Source organism: Fusarium solani (assembly GCF_023522795.1).
Source record: "Fusarium solani strain SB1 chromosome Unknown bctg00000006, whole genome shotgun sequence".
Taxonomy (NCBI): domain Eukaryota; kingdom Fungi; phylum Ascomycota; class Sordariomycetes; order Hypocreales; family Nectriaceae; genus Fusarium; species Fusarium solani.
Window position 1 is genome coordinate 1,173,925 of NW_027072151.1, and position 20,313 is coordinate 1,194,237.

General features: G+C 54.0%; 4 protein-coding genes across 4 annotated transcripts; 1 reads left to right on the forward strand and 3 right to left on the reverse strand.

Moving 5' to 3' along the window:
* Positions 1-514: 514 nt before the first annotated feature.
* On the reverse strand, positions 515-1,943 carry MRS44_010083 (uncharacterized protein; the record flags this gene model as incomplete). The annotated part of the gene is made up of 4 exons (XM_046273914.1): positions 515-1,108; positions 1,200-1,286; positions 1,492-1,757; positions 1,814-1,943. 4 exons carry the CDS (start codon positions 1,941-1,943, stop codon positions 515-517), a joined length of 1,077 nt encoding a protein of 358 aa, XP_046131467.1.
* Positions 1,944-8,808: 6,865 nt separating this feature from the next.
* Positions 8,809-9,789, forward strand: MRS44_010084 (uncharacterized protein; the record flags this gene model as incomplete). The annotated part of the gene is made up of 1 exon (XM_046269976.2): positions 8,809-9,789. The coding sequence occupies one exon, from the start codon at positions 8,809-8,811 to the stop codon at positions 9,787-9,789; it is 981 nt and encodes a 326-aa protein (XP_046131465.2).
* Positions 9,790-10,795: 1,006 nt separating this feature from the next.
* Positions 10,796-14,521, reverse strand: MRS44_010085 (uncharacterized protein; the record flags this gene model as incomplete). The annotated part of the gene is made up of 1 exon (XM_065619991.1): positions 10,796-14,521. One exon carries the CDS (start codon positions 14,519-14,521, stop codon positions 10,796-10,798), a length of 3,726 nt encoding a protein of 1,241 aa, XP_065476180.1.
* Positions 14,522-16,525: 2,004 nt separating this feature from the next.
* MRS44_010086 (uncharacterized protein) lies at positions 16,526-19,401 on the reverse strand (the record flags this gene model as incomplete). Its single annotated transcript, XM_046270988.2, has 5 exons — positions 16,526-17,334; positions 17,386-17,866; positions 17,920-19,075; positions 19,130-19,256; positions 19,314-19,401. The coding sequence occupies 5 exons, from the start codon at positions 19,399-19,401 to the stop codon at positions 16,526-16,528; spliced, it is 2,661 nt and encodes an 886-aa protein (XP_046131463.2).
* Positions 19,402-20,313: the final 912 nt, after the last annotated feature.

Below are 20,313 nucleotides of genomic sequence, written 5' to 3' on the forward strand. Positions count from 1 at the left end.
TGGCCTGACCAATAGATCCTCGCACTATAGCTGCACCAGCCCCGAACTGTCCATCCATCGCAGTCTCGCAAGGGTCGTCGTTGTCCTCATGCCCCAAGTATAAGTCCGAATCGAAACGAGACAGTCGGCCACTGTCCTAATAACCATGCCGATAGCACTCGCTACCAATGAATGAGCCATCCCATGCATGCATGCCCTTCGTTCCTTATACCGGCCGCTTGCTGTGTATGTATGTACCATGACCATGACCGTGACCCCGCCCGCCAATCGCTGGGGGAACGTGTCCCTTGCCTTGTGTTGTGCCTGCCACTGTGTAATGTGTCCCTGAAAAATGCCAACGCCTTCCTGGTATCATCTTGAAATGCAACAAAAACCCCAACAGGGTGTGGAAATGTGTGAGCCCGAGAATGCGAAATTCGTTTCGTTTACTTCATGACCTTGAGCGGCCCCGTGTCCGTCCGCGTGGTACATTCTTCGTCAATCGGTTTGTCCGTCACCGTCACCCGAGGACGTCTCAAGCTCCCGGAGTGGGATCTGGATTGGTTGCACGGAGCACCTTGGGTGCCTGGATCCTCCTCGAGTAATCGTGGTCATCCCGCAGCGTGTTGATGCTTTCGTGACTGGCGCTCCGGACGTACAGTCCCTGCTTGAACGGGTCCATCCGTGGGTCAACCTGCAGCGTGCTGTTGCGGTTGCTAGCCCCAGCTGCCGACACCGGTGAGCCGGCCGCCATGCTCATGTCAGGTCGCTGAGCAATGCCCGAGGAGCTATCTCGGATGCTCGGGTCATCGTGGAAGGCCTCCTGCTCATTCTGCTGCTTCTTGCGGCGGAACCAGAAGAAGAGCACAAGAGCCGCAATTCCCAAGACGGCGACAATAACGCCCACGACGATGCCGACAACCTGGCCTGTACTAAGACCACTCTTCTGTGACTTTTCATTGGCGTTTTCGTTTGCCGATACACCGGCGGTCGACTGTGTTGGGGCAACTGTCACAGTCTTGATAGTTCCTCCAGCAGTGACTGTCTGCACCAGAGACGTAGGCTCCTCAGTAGTTGTCGAGGTTGATTCGTCTTCGGTGGAAGTCGAGGTTTCTTCTTCCGATTCGGTCTAAGCCCATGGTTAGCACCTATCCAACGACTTATTGATCACATCACCAGTTTCCGATTCGGAATAGCATGCGTGTCGAGATCAAGCGTACAGTTGAGCTTTCTGGCTCCTCCGTCGAGGTTGAGGAAGACTCGGATGTCGGTTCCACTGTTACTGTGTTCTGCACCGTCTCAGTTACCTTGGATATGATCGCAGTGGGTTGTGCCTGAGTCTTTGCCAGTTAAGCCGCGATGTCTTACCAACCGGAAGGGGGCGAAAGGATCAAATATACGCGTGGCAGATGAGAAAGCTGGAGGACGCTTGTCCAGGCATGGCATGGATGGATGGATAGATGGCAATCACAACAATACAAATAGGCATGAATATCACGAGATGCTACTTACTGTGGTCTTTGATGAGGAGGATGAAGGCCCCTGTGTGCCAGAAGGCAGGACGTTGCCTAGAGACACATAACCGTATAGTCCATCTCCACCGCAGTACTCGGAGGGCCAGGCTGGGCAGGGGATATCGCATTTTGATGTATCCTCCTGCGTCGATTTGGAGGGGACGTAATTTGAGCACCAGCACAGCTTGTCCTGCGTGATGGCGAAGGCGTAGTCGTCGATGCAGAAGTCATGGCAGAGACCATTCGTTTGATAGATGCTCGAGTCTGTAGATCATGTTATTAGAGATTTCGAGAACCGAGTCTGTAAGTGCAAGACATACTCTTGGGGGTTGAGCCAGTATTGAAGCTGGCGCAGTATTCAATGTCCAAGGCACTGGCAAGAGGCGCCCAGGACGATGCTAATAAGAGAAACACGCCTGCTGGCAGGGCGTTCCTGCAAGGAGGAAACATGATTGTGAATTTGGTCCAAAAGCCTATAACAAGACGAGGTTAGGAACTGCCAGGCGAAGACAGATGGAGAGCATGTGGAGGGAGGCCGAGTCCATGGCCATTGCTGTAACACACCTTTACCGATAGAGTCGACGGCGAGAGAGCATGTGAAGTCGAGTGCGACACAGATGAAGCAGGTGAATCACCATAACACGGTCGCGAAAGCTCTCAGATGGTCGAATTCATATCACGTCGGATGTCGAGATGTGTAGTGATACCGGTATTGTTTTCGCGAGAAACGTCTCGAAACCGGAACTGATCAGCCGATATCGCTAGGGCGACGACCCGGGTCGAGGGAGGTAGCACAGCCAAGCTGTTGAACAAGACGAAGGGGTTTAGCGAAAGATGTATGCTTGAGCGAAGGTGATATATCGATCACGGCGCTGATTCGAGCTCGACGATAGCGACGGTGGTGTTGGGTTGAGGTAAAACGACGGTGGTGAATGAGTCAAACCGCGCAGGTTAAAACTCTCAAAAAGTGTTTGTCGTCGATGAATGGCCCCGAATAATCCAACACGTAGAGCGAATCCAACACAGCCGTAACGCAAGCAAACGATGCCTCCAAAAAAAGACCCAAGGATTCAAATGATCGTCCCAAGTAAAGCCACAAAATTCCAAAAATTACCGGGGGGAGCAAGTGAAAAGAGAGGACAACTCCAAGCCGGCAAATGGATATCGCGGAGGCGGAATGGGCGAAAAGAGGTTGGGGAAGATGGTGAGAGATTGGAATGCGTGGCTGGAGGTGAAGTCGAGACGAGAGGAAGAGCGAGTGTAAGGTAGGTACGGATAGAGGTAGGGAAAAGAGGTGCTGGAGGAAGGAGCGACGAGGGTGGTCGAATCAGGTAAGAGCCAGGTAGGTACCTGTACCTTGGCAATCTAGCACGGTACTCCCGGGTGGTGCTTGCCCACGCCAGCGCCAGCCTACCTTACCTTGGGACTAGCGGAGGGGCGGCGGCGGCAGAGAGGGTCAAGAGGCAGCAGCAATGACCAGGGTAGGAAACCGGGAAGGAAGGGACGGAAGACGAGGTTCCTATTCCTAACCAAAAAGGATGGAACCAGAAGACGGACTGAGGAGCGCTCGGGAATAGCGACGGGTGAAGAAGCGACGGTCTAACCCTCGAGATTTGGTCTAAAAGACGAGTCTAGATGACAATCTGTCAATGACAGCTGCTCGTGATCATGTCCTTGAAGTCAGAACGAACAACAAGGCGAGCGAGCCTATCCGAGAGTCCGTCCTGTCTCTTGTTCGTCGAGTACGAGGTTTGGTTTCCGTTACGAGGCCAGTGAATCCTGTGGTCTGGGTACGTACCCACGGGGGACAGGACAGGACTGCAGGGGGCGTGAGGCCAAAAGTCAAGTCAGGATCCAATGCTCAGCTAAAAAGCCAAGGACCTAAAGGGCTCCACGCAGCCCAGCGCAAGATGAGCGAAGGAGCCAAGATGGGCTTGCGCGCGCGCACGGAAACGAGTCACTCCGCGGACTAACACCGAGTTGAAGGAGGGCTTTTTTCTTCTGTTCTCCTCTGGTGATGATGGTGGTATCGAGGCGCTCGAAGAATTGGCCGTCTCGGTGGTGGCAATAGGAAATGATTGTGATGTGACGGGACGGTCAAACCGGGTCAAAAGGGGGAGTAAAGAAAGGAGTGAAGAGAAAGGAATGGAGACAAGTCAATTGTTTGAACAGAATAGAAACAAGAAACGAGGGAGAATGCAGAAAGAGGAACTCGGTTCAGCTTGATTGAGTCCAGGGAGACAAATTTGATCGACTTGAAAATGCCTGAGGTAAGCAAACTCCATCACATACATCACTGATTGCTGGTCGTCATGAAGCTGAAGCTGAATTGGCCTCGACGCCGCTGTCACAGTGACGAACCACCGAGAAAGGACCCTCCCCAAGACGCTAAAACACGCGGCTTCTGCAGTTGCCCTTGGGCTTCACTGCGTCCCGCTGCCCTCTCCGGACAGCAGAGGGGGGACCCCCTGGTGAATGATGTCGTCACCAGTAAAGCTCAGCGCCGCAGGCCCTGGGCTGCGCGGGTGTCGTGTTGTTTTGGGCCACTTTCGGTTTCGGCTCAGCGATTGAGTGACTAGGGGCGTGTCGTGTCGAGTCCATCGGGGAGTGGGAGTGGTGGATCTGCTTGCTGCTGAAGTGGGTGTGGGCTCTCGGCACGGCGATCTCGATAAACAGGTAGAGGTACATGGCGGACACGGAGGGTTGGAGTGACCGACAATCGCAATTCGAAGCAGAGATCCCCAAATCTGGTGGTGACATGTGGGATATGGGCATCCCTGTCTCTCTCCGTTGCTACTGACGGTTTTCCAGATGCTCAGACGCTCAACGGTCAGAGGCATTCATTTACTGGCGATTACCTCGAATCGCTTGTTCAGCCATGGCTGTCATGTTCCTGACAGCCATAGTCTAGACCTGAGAGGGCTTGCCGCCGGGCTGAGTAAATGAAATTGGATACCATCCATTTCACATCGCCCAGGCACCCTCCTCGGCAACCGAATATCCGAATTGGCCTCGAGTCTTGGCCTCTAATCTAATCGCTGCTGTGTGTTGCTGTCCCAGGGCCATTTGCTCCGCTGGAATGGGGTTCAATCAAATCTCTGATTGATTGCCCGTCGTTGGGAATCAGCAATCACTCCAGGCAACTTCTCGCGAAGACTCGTCAATCCATGACATGTACGACAGTGACAATGATCGAGATAACGACCTGCGGCGCTAGAACGAGACATAAAACGAGGCGCCCCAGATCTTTACGTCTTGCTTTGCTCCGTCGAGGCCTGAAAGCCCGCTCCGTCCTGAATCAAGATCGATAACTCCTCCAAGCATCATGATATGAGAGAGACATCCACCGCCCCGGTTTAAAACGCCAGATCTGGTCGACACAAAAACCGGCACGCCTCGGAAAGAGTTGGCCTCATGAACTGCGTGCTTGTTTTTGGCGGACGGCCTCAAAGCTGCAACACGCTCATCAACCCCATGCCCGTCATCTTGCTTCGACGAGCTGTGGCTCCACTAGTGTCCACTCTGAAAGACGCGCAATATCGTGAGGCTAGCGGGTGCCATGGATCCATTCTCACAGACAATGAGACGATTGTGTAGAAGCGACTTGAAGAGAATGAGAGACTGTGTTGTTTACAGCTGAAGGCATTGCCGCTCCTCCCGTTTAACTCTGTACCATCCCCTCTCCATGCGCCTGAGGAGGCTAATTTAAATCAACCAACTAGTCCCTGAGCGCGGCGCCGGCGCCGTTGGACGTGGCATCACCCAGTTTAGGAAACGGTGACCTACCGTAACGGGCCAGTTCCGGCCCCTTTTTGCTAGGCTGGCAGAATTTAACTCGACTCGATCCCGCTCTGTTGTAATGGTGGTGGGTGAGAAAATGGCGTGTCCCGTGTGCCCATATTGATGGTGTCTTTTTTTGTTTGATCGACATGAAAAACGGACTTTGGAGAGGATAACGTGTAGAGAAAATACGGTGATTATCCCATGGGCAACAAGGACCAAGGAAGCCCCTGCTTGTACGGCTTGCTGGTTTCAGTGGACGGGGAGCCCGGGACCGCGGGAGAGACACGAGATCGAGCGAGGGAGACATGGATGATGGATCCAAGGTTTTTGGTTGCAGTGTAGGTGAGCAGAGCATGGGTTAAGCAAGAAAGAGACGGTAAATACGGTTGCAGAAGATAACGATCAGGCTTGGTCGAGTTTTAACTACACCATGATGGGAACTACTAGCATCGTATCGTGGCATTCAAAAAAGAAGCCATCCCGCCTTCAATGTCTTCGGTTGACGCCGTCACTCTCAAACACTGACGTCTCGTCCCGTCCCCTGTCAACGATCCCTTTCATCTCCAGAAAGAAGGTCAAAAGGAAATGGACACCCCCCGCTTTTGAAGGGCTTTTGGGTCAGATCATGTCCATTCATTCCCCCCTTGGCAATCTTAATAAACAATCCCGTCTGCTCGCGGGTAACGGGAATCCCCTCTCGACGTCACCGGCATTTTAGAAGCGAAGATTTGACTTTTTTGTTGAAGGGCCTCCCTGGTCCCTTCGGTGTATCTTTTCAGCTGCTTGTCGTGTGACTGGGACTGTTTTTGTGCGTCTCCGATATCTTGTCGCCGATCTCAGGGTTTGAGCCAAGAAGACAAAGAATGGGCTGTTGCCCTGCAATTTTGTCTTCCTCCCAGCCTTCACAGCTGAACACAGCACAGAAAAAGAAAATAGGTTCTACTAATGGCCTACTCTTCTCACAACGCTAGCATCCGCCTAGTCCCTCTTCAGAAGGGGTTCGCGGCCGCGGCCAAGGACTCGGCGTCTACATCTGCACGTTCCGGGTGGGATGATGGCACGATGCGGGCATGCAGCTGTGTGTGGATGGTTCGTGAAGCTATCAAGCGACCAGGTGGCTGGATGCTACGCTGAGATCTTGGAGTTTAGCTATAGAAGCCGCCTCTTATTTGTTTCCCATGTAGAAAAGACGGGATGAAATGTTGGCATTTTGCACAGATATCTTGGTCGGTTATTGTCTAGGGACCGTATAAGAGACTGAAAAACTTGGGGATGAAGTTTCTTGGCTCGGAGAGCACACACCACACCCAACTTTCAACACCATGACCGCCCAACACGAACCCCAAATCCCCATTTTTAAGCGCTGCTTCCCCTCTCTTAGATGCTACCTACAGTACACCACCTTGATAGGTGGCCCTTTTCCCTCACCACCACCAGCAAGCGAGGCTCGAAGTTGCGTTCCTCCAATTGTCCAATCGTCTTGCTCTCCCTTCCCATTTGCCCCCCTTGTGAGAAATCGTATTGTTATGGTGGGTATGTAAACAGGAGGGACCCTTGATTACCAACAACACGCGCGGTGTGGCAAATCGGTTCATCATGTCTCAATCTGCGACGCTATTCCCATGTTCAAAGGAGGGTCACGCAGAGCAACGTGGGGGAGAAAGAAGAGGTTGGGATGCAAGAGAGGGTCCTCAAGATCCTACATGTCTGATATGCTGTGATCTGTGGATATCAGCTCGCACATAGATTCGCGGTCTAGCCTGAGCTTTCAGCCTCTTGATACCAATGGGTGGGTGACCACAAAGAAACATGGGATGTTGCGGCATCATCCAGCCGTCAACCGGCGTCTATTGATGGTTCTTGTGCTTCTTGTCCGCCATTCCCGCCATAGTCGCCCTGACCGCCAGAACTTGAGGGAGCATCCATCATGAACCTAGACAGGCAGAGCGTGTGGTTGAGGCTCCGTTTTTAGCCTTCCCCGAGAAACCTTGGCCGGGCCATGGTATCCCCCTCATGACTGCATTCCGCCAGATTCGCACATGTCAACAAAGGACCCCCAAAGTCCAAGTACAAGAGAATCATTTTAGCGACTTTCTCGTCAAAGTGTGTCTTGCATGTCACGCACGACCAAGAAACCCTGCCAGAGCTGGGGGAGGGGAAACAGATGGGTCTGTGATACGAAGCACCACGTTGCCACTGGCTGCAAGTTGTGCCCTTGAAAGGACGGGATTTCAATGTGCCTCTTTTCCAATACGCTATTCCAATACGCCAGACCTTGCCCAAGAGAGGGAAGTAGGCAGAGGCTCTTCGAATCACGAGCTTGGTCACTGTCGCCGTTGCGTGTTTGGCTGCGCCCGTCATGCCCGTAAGCCGAATGTATCTGTAGCTTCAGGGGTCCCACCTCCTGCAAGCCGCCCGCCACCAACGGCAGTCGATGGACAGGAATATGCAGGCGAGAGAACTCTCGTGATTTGGGCCAGTCTGGCCGAATTCAAAGGCAGGCCTTCTCTTAACTCCGTCATTGCATGCCGCAACCGGCCCCGTCCGGTCCGTCGTCGTCCGTGTTTTTGCGGCACACGAGGGCAGCGTCATGTATGGTAACCATCGGAACGCCCGGTATCGACTTTTTCATGATTCTCGATCCGGAGGAAGAGATGCCGTGATTTTGGTGTTACTTGGAATCTCAACACCTCGGTTGAGGGACGGGAGAACTGTTGAGGGGGTAAGTACCCGTACATTCTGCACCTCATCACGTCTTTTCCTCGTCATGGTACAAGGTCCGTCTGTATTGAGTTTGAACAAGTCCCCAGACTAGGCAGAGCTAGACATGAGCTTGTGGGAGCACCCGAGATCGCAGCACCGTAGTTGCACGACCAGTGGAGAGATCAGGAACAAGTAGGAATTCACGTGCTCTTCTAGTTGACTGGGTCGATCAAAAGCTTGTCTATGATACCCATATCTTTCGACATAATAGAGTTTTGCATGTGCACTTTTCAGCAGCCTCAATGGAACTCCAATTCATGTGACAAGTCTAGGGTAAGTAACTTTTTCTCCTTTGGGTCGCATTATGGCGACAGCCTTCCCCGCTGACCACTCGCAAGCCTGCATTGGGGCAGGTGGCCCCCCCGCAGGTGGCCCAAGCTCCTCCTGCTGACGTCCATGTCATGGCGTAACTTCTCTCCACCGAAGGGAGCCTCAGCCTTGTCAACATCTAGATCTTACAACCACCAACTTGCTCTGCAGCAGCATCTGTATACCCCCTTTTCGGCCTCTGCCGCGGCTCCGTTTGTATTCGGGGCTCTCCCTATTATTCTCTTAATACTCTAATGTAACTTGGACCAAAAAGGTCGCCCCCGGCCCCACCTCCGGCTCCGACATTGACCTTGGTACTTGACTCCCGACGCTTCCGCTTCAGCTTCAGCCTTTCGATATGATCGGGAAACAGGGTTATCACGTCCTCCCAGACCACCTGGGCCACCTGGGCCATACTCGACGCCTACCACTACTGATTGGAGGCGCCGTGATATTCATCATGTGCATATTCTACCTCCTCTTCACGTTCGCGCCCTGCCTCGTCTACGGCTCGTGTTATCATGGCTACCTGAGCGCCTTCAGCTTCGATGCCAACCACGCCCACAACCCAACATGGATGGCTTCCATCCCCGACGAGGTGCCACTCTCGAGCCTCAGCGTACCCGGTACGCACGATACTATGACTTACGAAATTGGCGACGAATTCCTTGAATGCCAGAATTGGAATCTGTCTACCCAACTTAACGCCGGCGTTCGCTACTTCGATATTCGGGCCCGTCTGCGCGAGAATGAATTGCACATTTACCACGCCTGGGGCTACACTGGCTTCAGTTTCCAGGATGTTCTCCATGATATGACGGAATTCCTGGACAGCAATCCTTCTGAGACCATCATCATGCGTCTCAAGCAGGAAGGCGGTCCTATTGGCGAAGGCAACACCAGAACATTTGAAGATGCCTTCAACCAGTATTCTTTCGGAGACCACCTTTACAACTACAGCTCCACGGAACCCCTCCCATTGCTTGGCGATCTTCGTTCCAAGATCTTTGTGCTTCAGAACTTCCCTGATAAGGAAGGTCCTTACGGCGTTAAATGGGAGGGTTCTCAGATGATCCTTGAGGACCTTTGGATAATTCCCGACGTCTATCATTTGTCGGAGAAATGGACCGCGATCCGTACAGCTCTCGAGCTGGCTGCAACAGCGAGGCACGACAACAAGGCCCTCTATCTCGCCCACCTGTCTGCATCGGTCGGAGTCAAGCCGATTGAGGCCGCTGCTGGCCCCATGAACAGGACCATCTCGGGCATGAACGACATGACTGGCCAGTGGATCGAGGACTTTGAGGGCAACCCGGAGGCGACACGCACCGGAATCGTCATCATTGACTTCCCCGGGCAGAAGCTCATCGATGCCATCATCCGGTGGAACAGGCCTCTGGAGAAGGGACGTCGTTGGTCAAGGTCCAGCCTGCTCAGCTGAAAGAGAGAATCACACTTGCATACCCCACACGCGCAGCTGATACGTGTATTCAAGAATCCTCCAATTTCCAGCCGTCAGCTCCGCTCAACGACAACCCAACCATGACTGACAGCCTCAGCGAATCAAAGAATTGCCAAATCATTCCACATACGTTAAAGGCCCCTCCCCAGAAAATGATGATTTTCACTTTGGATCCAACCCCCCCGCTGATCCATTCCCCTGCATCTGACGTGGATCCCATGGCGTCCCGGTGCGTGTTTCATGAGAGGAGCGGGCTTGAATAAAAAAGAGGAGATCGTCAGGGACAAGCAACACCAACAGAAATCAAGGAATGACCCGACAACGCACGCTTTTTTCACCCTGTTCCCGCATTCGACTGTGTTTTTTTTCCCCTTTCTTTGGTACCCATTGGTGATTCCGGGCTCTTCTTCCGGCCGCCGTCTTTTCTTCAATGGATCCACCCCGTCCCCGGTCGGCGATGCGTTGTCCTGCACGAGAGGCGTTTGTATTTGTGGTTATGACGGTCTGGATGCGTTGAACGTGGATCGAGTCTGAAGGATTCGTTCTCATCAAGGATGGATTTGTTATCCTTTGTATTGTTATTGTATCACTGCAACCCGGTACTCGTAAGATGGAACAGGGACTATCGAGTGAGAGAGAAGGATTGCAATCACCCCTAAAACGCAAAATCCTTCCTTTCATTGCTTCTTTCTTGCTTGATAGAATTCCTGGGCACATAGATACATACATACATGAGGGCATAGATACATCCATCCCAAGGCGTACAATACATACATTTCAACCCGAAAAGTTTCAAATTCTCCAAATAAAACCCCATATCCCAAAAATGCCATTAGAAGCCAAATGTCCTGAAAGCAAGCAATCCTGAAGCAACATGATGCTGATGATGCTGATGCTGATGATAACCCTGCACCCAAACACCCTGCCAATTAACTAAAAACCCTTTTGCAATAAATCAATCAAACCAAAAAACACAGAGCCTTTTTTACGTGAAGCGCGTGGGACTGGGACTTCCCTCACGGCTCAGACTCTCAAAGCTGTCCACCATGGCCAGGACGCGCGTCCGGGCCCTCTCACGAGTTAGAGGCATGGCCTGGGCCTCCATGACGACGCCCGACGACGGACGACCGTCGGTAGAGTGGGAGAGGTGAGGTTCGAGCGGAGCGAGGTCGACGTGGTGCATCAAGCCCACCGAGTTGCTCGACTCGCCCCTCATGTGGTGTCTCCTGCGGCGGTTGGGGGACGGTGACGGTGACGGTGACGGTGATGGAGATGGAGATGGGGAGGGGGAGTGGCGGTGGAAGAGGGGATGGATGGGTTGGAGGTGGGCGGATTTTGGTGGTTGAGGTGTTTGAGGCTGCTCAGGTTGAGGTTGTTCGGGTGGTGATGGTTGCGGCTGTTCACGCTTCTTGGGCTCTTCGACTTCCACCTTCTCCTCCCCTGGAAGCTGCAACCGCTGTACTGGCTCTGGCTTCTCTTCGACCACAGGTGCCTTTTCTTGGATGAGTTGTGGCTTCTCCGTAACCAGGGGGGTCTTCTCCACGAAAGGATCATCATCATCATCTTCCACGAGAAGATGAGACTTCTCATCGAGAGAAGACTTCCTTTCCTTAACAAGATGAGGCTTCTCTCGGAAAGGATGTTGCTTCTCCTCAACAAGATGCTGCTTCTCAGCCAACTCCTCATCCATTTCGTCCTCTTCATCGTCATCGTCATCCTGGCGAAGGCCCCCTCTGAGCATGACCCTCTCCTCCTCTTGGCGAACCCTACTCCTGAACGAAGTCCTCCTGAACGTGGTCTTTTCATCTTCGTGATGCTCTGCGCTGACTGATCGTTGGCTCTCCTTCTCGGGATCCACGAGCACAGCTGACTGCGGTTTCACTGGCACCTCGTTCTCGCGATCGCTCTCAGAGTCGTTGCCGCCGTTGACCACCCTCAGACGCTCTCTAGGCACCGTGAACATGACCTGCACGAGACGCTGCTCTACCGCCTTCTCAATATCCCAGTCAGACTCGCCGCCGGGCTCTAGACCACCAGCTCCTCCCGACATCATGGCATCCCTAGACGATGACCCGGGAACAGCGCTCAGGTCCTCCCAGTCCTGACGGCCCTGCTTCCGCCTAAGAAGCTCACCGCGCAGACCAACGAGGCCGGGCTCATAGTCACCGCACACGGGTTCTTGATCAAACGAGCGTCGAACTTGGGTCATATCTTCACGAGAGGATGTCGGTGTACTAGATCCGGAAAAGACTCGTCTGAGGGAGCCGAGCCATCCTCGGCGCGGCTTCGACTTTGAAGGCGATGAAGGCTCGTCGTCATCATATCTACTAGGAGCGCGATCACCCATAAGGAGCGCGGGACCCTCGGCTTGAAGAGCGCCAAATGATGAGCGTGCCGTGTTGTAGCTGCTTGACGACGTCGAGCTACCCGGCTTAGGGTGCTCGGCGCCAGCTGCTAGGAACGTGGGGGCTAGGGGGTTGAGTTGACGGGCCTTGGCCTTGATGCTTTCTGCTGCGCTTCGTGCCGACTCGGACAAGTTAGATCCGCTTCGGGACTCATCATCACGGAGGGCAACAGAGCGGTTCGAGTTGCGTCGTGTAGGCGAGACACGGCCTTGCCCTTGAGTTTGGTTCTGGCCTTGGTTCTGAGCCTGGTTCTGAGCACCTTGCTTCTGACCATGTCGGCTGTTCATACGAGCGAGAAGTCCTTCAGCGGCATCAACATCAGAGACCCAGTCCTGAACCTCAGGATCATGTCGTGGACTCTCGGGGCTAGGCGTAGCGGAAGCTCGACCACCAGGAATCAAGAATGCGGGCGGGGGGATAGCACCGGCTGTAACAGGAGTCTGGAAGGGATCTGAGGGAACTTCGGATGTAGGCGTGTGGACAGAGTCCTGCACTCGGTGATTGTGATATGATTCTTCTTCGTCGTCCTCGTAGATGGGGTGGATAGGTCCTGGGAAGCTTGGCCCTGTAGCCACATAACCACCACGGGATGGTCTCGGCATAGGTTTATGAGGGATATGAAGGCCAGGCAAGTTTCCTCGGTTGCCTCGCAGAGACTCGTAGCCGAGCGATCGCTCACCAGCAGCGTAAGGGTCAGCACCGGTATACCAAGGAACACCACCAGTTCCCCAAGGGTCATCATCTCGCTCCATCATCTCTTCTTGTCCGGAGGAAAAGTGGCTAGCATCCTGAGATAGAGCACGAACGGCTTGATCGCGATTCTCACGGTGTCGCTTACGCCTCTTGCACCAGCAAACTGCGGCGATGATGAGGGCAATCAGAACAGCGACACCAAAGCCTAGACCCAGGCCCAAGCCAAGTTTCTTAGAGTTGGAATGATTCTGGTTCTCCTTGGGAGCATTGTCGCTCTCACTCTCAGGAGGCAACTCGCCGGCCAGGGGGTTCTTGTAGTCGGTCTCCCAAGATCCAGAGGTAATATTATAGAAGCGGAGCGAGCCTGACACGGCCTGGCGCTTCGTCTTGCGACTGGAAGTAGAGCCGGAAAGCTCCCAACCGCCGTAGACCATGAGCATGTTGCCAGGCAAGACAGCCGCACCGTGACCATAGAGTCCAGTAAAGTCGGGTTGCTCCTCTGGGATCTTCCACTGCCATCCGCTGTAAGCATCGCTCATCTCGAGAATGGCAAGCTGAGGTTCGGCAGGGGTGTTGACGTCCTTGACCCATCCTCCCAAAACAATGATGGAGTTTCCGTCCTCGCTGAGAGTCGCCGTGTGCCCGGAGCGACTGTAGACATTGTCCGCAGTGTTCTTTGTGCTCCTACGGGTCGTCTTGGACTTGACCGTGAGATCTGTGTTGGGAATCTTGACGTCTGGGGCTTGGATGTCCACATAACTCCAAGACTCGGCGGGCAAGTTCCACACGGCCACGGTGCTCATGTTGATAAAGGCCGACTCGCTATGTCCACCAAGGAGTACATAGCTGGTCTGTTGGGTGACGATGCCAGACTTGTTAGTGATAGATGGTGTCAGGCCTGTAAGGGTAAAGCCAGCAATCGGGACGCGCGATCCGCTGCTGGAAGCCACGCTCAATGTGTATGGTGTGTTAGGGTTTCTGTTTGTGGGCGCAAGGCTTATCATGGTCCTGGTGTAGTTGGCCTCGGCCTGCCAGGTCTTGGGGGCGCTGGACCCAGAGTCTGGCGTGGTACACATGCCACCGTAGGTATACATAGTCGGCTGGTCCATCCTAGGAGCAAGCATGGACGAGAAGGCGACAGTGGCGCCGAGAAAGTAAGGCGCACGACGACGGTCGCCATCATCGCCGAGACCGCGTCGAGTCCAGTCGCCTCCCTCTTCCGGGTCGAAGCTCCAAACATCGCCGGTGCCGGTTTGACAGTCGCCCGCGTAAACGAGCACTGAGCCGTTGGCCGTCCTGGCGGCGCCAAACGCCGTGCTGCTGGACTTGTCCAGAAGAAACGGGAGAGAGGTCCTGCCGGCAGGGCGCTCAAGGTCGACGTCATCAGCGCTGACGCTGTGGGAAAAGTTGAGGGCGCGGAACTCGATGCTGTCAGAGGCCGTCTGTCGGAAGATGTAGGCCAGGTCAGAGGCGGCGCAAGGTACGGTATGGTCGATGCATGGGCGATCAGGCATGAGGAGTTGAGTAGGCACGTAGGGGAAAGAGTGCGCGGCAGCCGGAGAGGCGAAGAGGATGACGGCGATGGTCAAGAGTAGTAGAGTGGTAATTGTCATGGTTGGCTGTGCCGAGCACCGGCTTCGGCTGTTGGTCGTTGAAGCCATCGTGGTGGCGTATGGTCTGGTGCGTTACTCAGACAAGAGACGACGGGAGGTAGGTAGGTAGTCTGTCTGTCTGCTTTGATCGTGGTTCAACCGTCGTCTCTGCTCATGCGCTGTTTCTCGCCGACGATACTGCTGGGCTCTCTCTCACTCAGAGCATCATCATCGTCGCCGGCGCAGTTCGTAGTCGGTTGGTGTTCCTATCGTTCCTCGCTATCCCTCCTTGCGTAGAGTATCTTTGCAGTTGCGTGTCGCAAGAGCGCAGTCGCAACAGTGTTGAGAGGTATGATCGGCGTTCTGTGGGAGATTGCCCAAAGGGATTCTGTGCAATGTCTCGGCCTCACAGTGCGGTCTTGGGAGAGGATTCGAGTCCAGTCTTTCTCTTGCAGGCCTAGAAAACGGGCCGCTCTTGGATCGGGTTGTCCCACGCTTGGGGGAAAGTGGTTCAAGACTAAGTTGGATGACGAGGAAAGAGGAGCGAGGCAAACAGACTTGAGGAAAAGAGGAGAGTCGAGCAGCTGTCCCAAACAATAGAGAAACGGCAGTGAACAAGAGCAACCGCATGTAATGAGCAGGGGGTCCCCTCCTCCAGGCCCGGGGTCTCGAGCTATATCCTCCACCTCTGCCTCGTGCAGCCAGAGTTTGTGACTGGGCTTGTCAATAGCTGGTCCGTCTGATGGTCTCATTCGACAATGGCTCCCGCAATGGCTGCCGCCCTCGGCTTGGCATGGCCCGATTTGAGGGAGCGAGGCCAATCGACGAGCTCCCTCGAGGTCCGGCGAGCTGTGCAGGTGGGTTGTTTTGGTCGACGGTTGCCACGGAGACTCGAAGCTCTTTCCGGTGGCGGGTGGGGCCGTGATGGAGGGCACAGGAGGGGTGCTTTAGCCTTGGGCGGGAGGCAAGGATATTGAAGATATCACATGTGGCATCCTTGCAGACGCCGGGGATAGGTAGTAGATGGATTCTGTTGTACATGTGTCTGCGTTGATATCATGTTTGCAAACGCAACCGAATATCACGACGGCTTCTGCTCTGGCACTCAAGCCTCTAAACCGCCGAGACAAGCTGGTTCCGTCGAGGGTCCAGGTGTGGCTTCGACAGCTCAAGAGACAGACAGACAGACAGACAGACGGCTGTGGCTGAGGCTGTGCGCTCGCTCCCGGCAAGTGGGTGCAATGGTCAATGTCATGGCGTCGCGTCACAAATCCCTGTCCCGCCCTCGTTTGCGTCCGTGGATTCACCCCAACAACCAATGTCCACATTCAGTGCAGTCACTTTCTGTCTCTGGTTGCTGACTCCTGCTTCCATGTCTCTCCTCCCTCGATTGTGCCCATTGTTCCATGTCTTGTCTATTGTTAGAAATACATCTAATCCTCAAGATATCAATCTCGTCATAAATACTGTTTGTTGACCTGCAACTGAGTTTACTGCACATTTCAGCTCGTCTCCGTGTCGAGACGTATCCGCTCAATCAGCTGAGCTTATGGAGCCATGTACGCTGCCGATCATACTAGGGTAAACCTTGCCGAGTCATCTATAGTTGCCCAATCAACTATCAATTGTACCAACATTCTGCTATCGTTCTCTCCGCTCTCAGAGCTGACAGATCCATCCTCGCCTGGGGTGGGTAGTACTCGAGGACCCTGACAAATGGATATCTCATGCCCATCATCACAATAGCATGAACCACTGCTGGTTCGCATCGTGCATATGCATTAGCATTACAATTCATTCACTACCTATCCTATCCTATCTCTCTGTCCTAACAAACGAATAACCTCCCCAAAGCCACCTCATAAGACCTATGAATCCAATGAAAGGGTCATGACACTATTTCGTGAGCTATCCACCATCCAAGTAACTGCTGTTCAAATCCAAACTCTTCCTCCTCTTGTTAAATAACACAGCCTGATAGCCGGCATGTGCTTGGGTATCACACTGTTAAAACCATTTTCTCCTCTAGTAGTAAACCTTCTCGCTCCAGATCGGAGGTCGGGCTTCCTCCGTGTCCCACACGATGTGGTTCTTATCATCCAGCGTGCAACCCTCATCCGAGATGGGGATCACCTTGCTTGTGTTGAACACCTCCTGCTTCGACACGCCAGCGGGGTCGGCGGGAATCCAGAGCACGGGTGTTGCGCTGGTCACCGATGGAGGGAAGTAGGCATCTCTCTCAACCTCATCCGTGTACTGGCGGTCAAGACCCAGTGAGTTCTCGTGGGGCACCAGTTGGCGCAGCGTGGCATAGTCGGCATAGAGCCAGGGCTTCAGCCACTTCATGAAGAAGTTGCCCTGCTTCTGCACACCATCTGCTCCACCAGGGAGGAGCTTGCGAGCCCCGTTGGTGATGCCACCACCATTGCTGGGACCGGCACCGTTGTTGGCCTGTCCATCCTCCAGTTCAGAGCCCTGCTGGCTTCTCTGAATTGCCTCCTCCTCAACCTCAAGGGATCGGGGCAGGCTGTACAGGAGGGGGTCGAGGGCCCGTGACATGGTGATCTGGAACAGAATGGTAAAGATGAGGAAAGCAGCCATCAAGACAGCGGGTCCAGCAGCCTTGGACACGATGAACATGCCCACCATGCAGACCTCAGCGATGTAGACACCGACAAAGAGCTGCTTCAGTGCACGAGGGTAGATAAGACCACGAGTGTCGATGGTAGTCTCAGTGACGAACAGAATGTTGTAACGGTACGCGAGGTAAAACAGGCCCAGGCCGATGGTCGACCAGAAGAGCGTAATAGGGGCAATGACAGCGTAGACGATACCTATATCGATGTTAACAAAGTACAAGGTGAGATCACCATTTGATTACTTACTGATCAGGGCAATGGTTGTGTAGACGGGCAAGAGACTTCCCCACATGATACCGCTGAGTGTTGTCCATTTGGTATACATGGCTCGGGGAGTGCCAGCAAGGAACTTGTACAGGATCTGGAAGATGACGCAGCCCACGACCTGGGTCAGCACACTGGTAGCAATCGTGAGACCCTGCACGATGAAGTACGAGATGTAGAAGTTGGACGACGTGGGGATCGAGCTCGAGAGCATGGTGAAGACTTGGCTGGGATCCTTGACGATGGTGGCAATGGAAGCGACGGCACTGTCGGCAAGTGTGCGAACAAGGAACACCTGCAGGACCTGGAAGCAGAAGTAGGCGTTCTGCGTGAACAGCTCAGCCTGAGAGAGAGAAACGCAGCCAGCCAGCTTGGCACACACGCGCATGAAGACGGGAACCAGAGACATGAGGATCGAGAGGGCAATAGATGGGAGAAGACCAGAAATGACACCAAGGAGCCACTGCACGACAGGTTAGCAATGAATACGGCAGGCGGAACTTGCTATCAACTTACACTGGGAATGTCCCCGATCCAGGTCAGGCCAGGAAGCGCCTTGATAGTATCAACCTGAGCAATGATACCCACGATGGCAACAGGGATGGCCCAGAAGACAATGAGAGCGGCGATGATGGCGTAGACGGCATAGCGACGGATAAAGAGCTGCCACCAGGGAATGGACAGACTCTTCCAGACAACCTCCTCTGGCTTCACTCCAATGTATCGGGGCGCCATGTGAAGGGCATGGTGGTGAGTGGTGGTCTGGAAAGCGGCCTGGGCATCGGACTGGGTAAAGAACTCCACAAAGACAGCATTGTGCTTCTGGTAGTTTCCAGAGAGCCACTCAGCCTGAGCATTGTCGGCCTTGGGAATCAGCTTGCTAAGCTCCTCGCGGCCCCATTCGATAGTGTCGACCTTCTTGCCAATGAGACCAAGGGGTCCAAGACGGTGAGTAGGGCGCTTCTTGTTGGGGATCCAGCGGGCAGCAAGGTTTCCAGACTCGGGGTCCGAGGGGGCGGAGGCAGCCTTCTCAGCGTCGGCACCCGACTTCTTCAAGAGGTTAATGCGCTCCTTGTTGACCAGCTTGAGAAGCTTGACCTCTCCCTTCTCCAGCTTCATGGCAGTCTCATCACGCTCCTTGATAATCTCGTCCAGCTCCTTGGTGTCGCCTGGGAACCAAACGTGCTTGACCGAGTCGTTGAAGAGGGTGCGAATGCGGGCCTCATCAAGGTATTCCTCGGGGACGGATGTGAAGAGGACGGTTCGGGACGAGATGCGCTTAGCATACTGCGGGGTGAGAAGGAAAGCCTGGCGGACGTTGATGTAAAAGATACACTCGCGAAGAATGGTGTAAATGACAAAGCCGTAGACAATCCAAGCGACAAAGCAGTGGGCATAGAGGCGGTTCCTTTGGGTCGAGTCCGAAATGTTGATGTTGGACCAACCGAGAATCTCGAGCTGCTTCTTTCCATTGCCGCCGGTGGCGTTGATGGGGAAGAGGATGGGCCAAGTGATGCACAGGCTCACAAAGCAGATGGTGCAGCAGATTCGCAGGAAGCGGATGAACAGGTAGGAATCGAGACTCTGATGCTGCAGAGCGTAGGAATCGGGGATCTTCCAGAAGGCAGCAAACCAGTTGAAGATACCGTTGGGTAGTTCTGGACTCCGTTCCCTGCAGGAGCGTTAGTACGCCCGGAAAACGGTTGCGCGGCGGATAGAAACTCACTGTTCTCGCAAGGAGCCTAGGTATGTTCTTGGCGCATAGAAGCGTCGGTTAGACTTTCTGAAAAACAGAAAGATTACGATGTAAACCGCCGTCGTGATAAGGACGGGGACGAGGGTAGACACCATGCCTGAAGATGATCAGCTCTGCTCTGCGACTGCACCCTGAATACTCTTGAAAGACATACCCGAAAGGGACTGGGGCTGGGTTCCTCGCGCATCGCCCTGGTTCGGGTCGGGGAGATTCTTCTCCAACCAACTGATAAAGTTGCCCATGATGGCGGCCCGGCAATATCTCTAGATCTATCCGGGTCGTGGCCCTCGCGTTGGGCAAGCTCGATAGGTCGTTACTCTCGATTCGATGTTCTCGACGATCGCGCGACGTCGGGGAGATGCTGATGGAGAAGCGATTTGGAGGGAGGGGAGAGATTATGAAGGATTGAGCAAAATGCGGGTGGTTGTTCCGTTGGTCGATGGCTGTATCGCACGGTGGAGGTGGAGTCCCAGCTCAGCTGAACCAGAGAAGGAGACAAGCTCGCTCTCTGGGGTTTATCTGAGGAAGGAGGAGCCCAGGTCCCAGCTGGTATGACAAGCTGTTGGCGGGGCGGGGAGGTCCCAAGTAAATTAACTGCAGCGCAGACGCGTCTCTTGCGGAAGCTGCCCACTCTTTGACCTGGCAATCGATTCTATGAAAAAACGAAGAAAAGGGAGGGTAGGGCAAACGGTCGAGCTCCCTGGGCGCGACTATATGTAATTAATTTCTGCACGCGCAATGAGGGAGGCCCAGAATCTTGTGAAGGAAAAAAAAAGCTGGTTCCATGGCATAGGTTGGCTTAGCTCACTCCCGTCGGTCAGGTCGTCAGGGGTGTGGGTGGAGGAGGCCTGCCTGCGCTACCAGCAGAAAAAAGCTGCTAAAAAGCCACCCTCATAATAAAATCATGTCTCAGCCCAATTGGCTCCCCCTGGTGGACGAAGTGATTTAGAAAAAAGAAGAAAGGAAAAAGGGAGTCGCGTGAAGTCCTGGCATGCGACGAGCGTGTAACTCTCGTGCCATTTTGTGTAATTAATCCCTTGCCTTTCTCTATGTCCGCTATCAACTCGAATCCTGTGGTGTTTGGTCGTCGTGGGCGTGTGTGATGCCATTCGACGTCAGGGTGAATGGGCAAGGCGTGGGACGGCACAGGACAA